The sequence below is a fragment of the Galeopterus variegatus genome, unplaced genomic scaffold (genome assembly GCF_000696425.1).
Source record: "Galeopterus variegatus unplaced genomic scaffold, G_variegatus-3.0.2 Scaffold18535, whole genome shotgun sequence".
Lineage (NCBI taxonomy): Eukaryota > Metazoa > Chordata > Mammalia > Dermoptera > Cynocephalidae > Galeopterus > Galeopterus variegatus.
This window is the reverse complement of record NW_007744646.1, coordinates 12953-14220: the sequence shown is the minus strand read 5'-3', so window position 1 is coordinate 14220 and position 1268 is coordinate 12953. Positions and strand designations below refer to the sequence as shown.

Sequence of the window (1268 nt, the reverse complement as noted above, 5' to 3'; positions counted from 1 at the left end):
AGACGGGCAATGCCCATGTGCTCACAGTATGTATGAGGAATGATACGGTTTCCACAAAAGGACAGCCTCAGGAGAAGAAACACCAGTGGAGCCACCATGCACAGGCTTCGCAGGATAGCAACTCCTGCAATAAGGCTGATGATTTTGCTGGTGAGGATCATGTTGTATCGAAGAGGTTTGCAAATGGCGATGTAGCGGTCAAAGGCCATGGCCAACAGCACAATGCTCTCCAGGGCAGTGAAGAAGTGAATGAAGAACATCTGGGAAAGGCAACTTTCAAAAGATATATCTATCAGACCAAACCAGAAGATGCCCAGCATTTTGGGGATGGTGGCCGTAGACAAGCCTAGGTCGATGGAATCCAACATGGCCAGGAAGTAGTACACGGGTTCATGGAGACTGTGCTCAGTCCAGATGACAAACAATATAGCAGAATTCCCCAGGAGTGCAACAAGATATACAAAGAAAAAGGGAAATCCAATCCAGACATGCACATCTTCTAGCCCCGGGATTCCCAGAAGCAGAAATGAAGAAGGATGGAACTGGGTGTCATTAGGAATGGACATTCTCCCTGCCTGTTTTGGTGATTGTGCATATTAGAGTTAGATATTGATTTCTCATTAGTGAATCTTGCTCCACTTCTATTTCCAAACTCTTATTAAAATGCAAGATAATAGTGTAATATTCTCTTTTTTCTAGTCATTGTTATCAACACTTTTCTGCCATCCTCTTCTGATCATCAGATGGCTCCAGAAGTCAATCCAGCCTTACTCTTTCTCAGATCATTTCATTCATAAAAGCTTGAACAAGAAGAGTGGAGGGAAAAAGACCCATATGTCAGGTGAATATTCAGGGTAATAAGTGAGAATAATAAAGGTCTTTGTTATTTGCATCTGGTGGTGGTACATGTACTGCATCTAATATACTTGAAGAATGATTTAGCATATGTAATCCAACCCATTCTCCTCTTGATGATAATATAAATATTTTAATGTCTCCATTAAAATACAGTCCTCGATTTCTCCCGTATACTTCTGAATATCTTACTTTGAAAACAGAGACCACGGATTTACTTTTGTTTAGTCATGTACCTAAAACTTCTTCACACATATAAATTCTCAGATAAAATGTTTGTCAAGTGAAAAAGTAAGAGAGGAAAAACATTATAATGAACAGCATGGTTCATATGAATAGTAACATAATTTCTATCTTAAATAGGTCTTCCAAGAGCTATCTTTTTCCAGAATGTTGTAGATCAAGAATAAAGA

General features: G+C 39.4%; 1 protein-coding gene across 1 annotated transcript; it reads right to left on the bottom strand.

Moving 5' to 3' along the window:
* Positions 1–4: 4 nt before the first annotated feature.
* On the bottom strand, positions 5–566 carry LOC103582928 (olfactory receptor 52E8-like; the record flags this gene model as incomplete). Its single annotated transcript, XM_008564386.1, has 1 exon — positions 5–566. A coding segment is annotated over exon 1 (562 nt), but the record flags the coding sequence as incomplete, so codon positions are not given.
* Positions 567–1268: the final 702 nt, after the last annotated feature.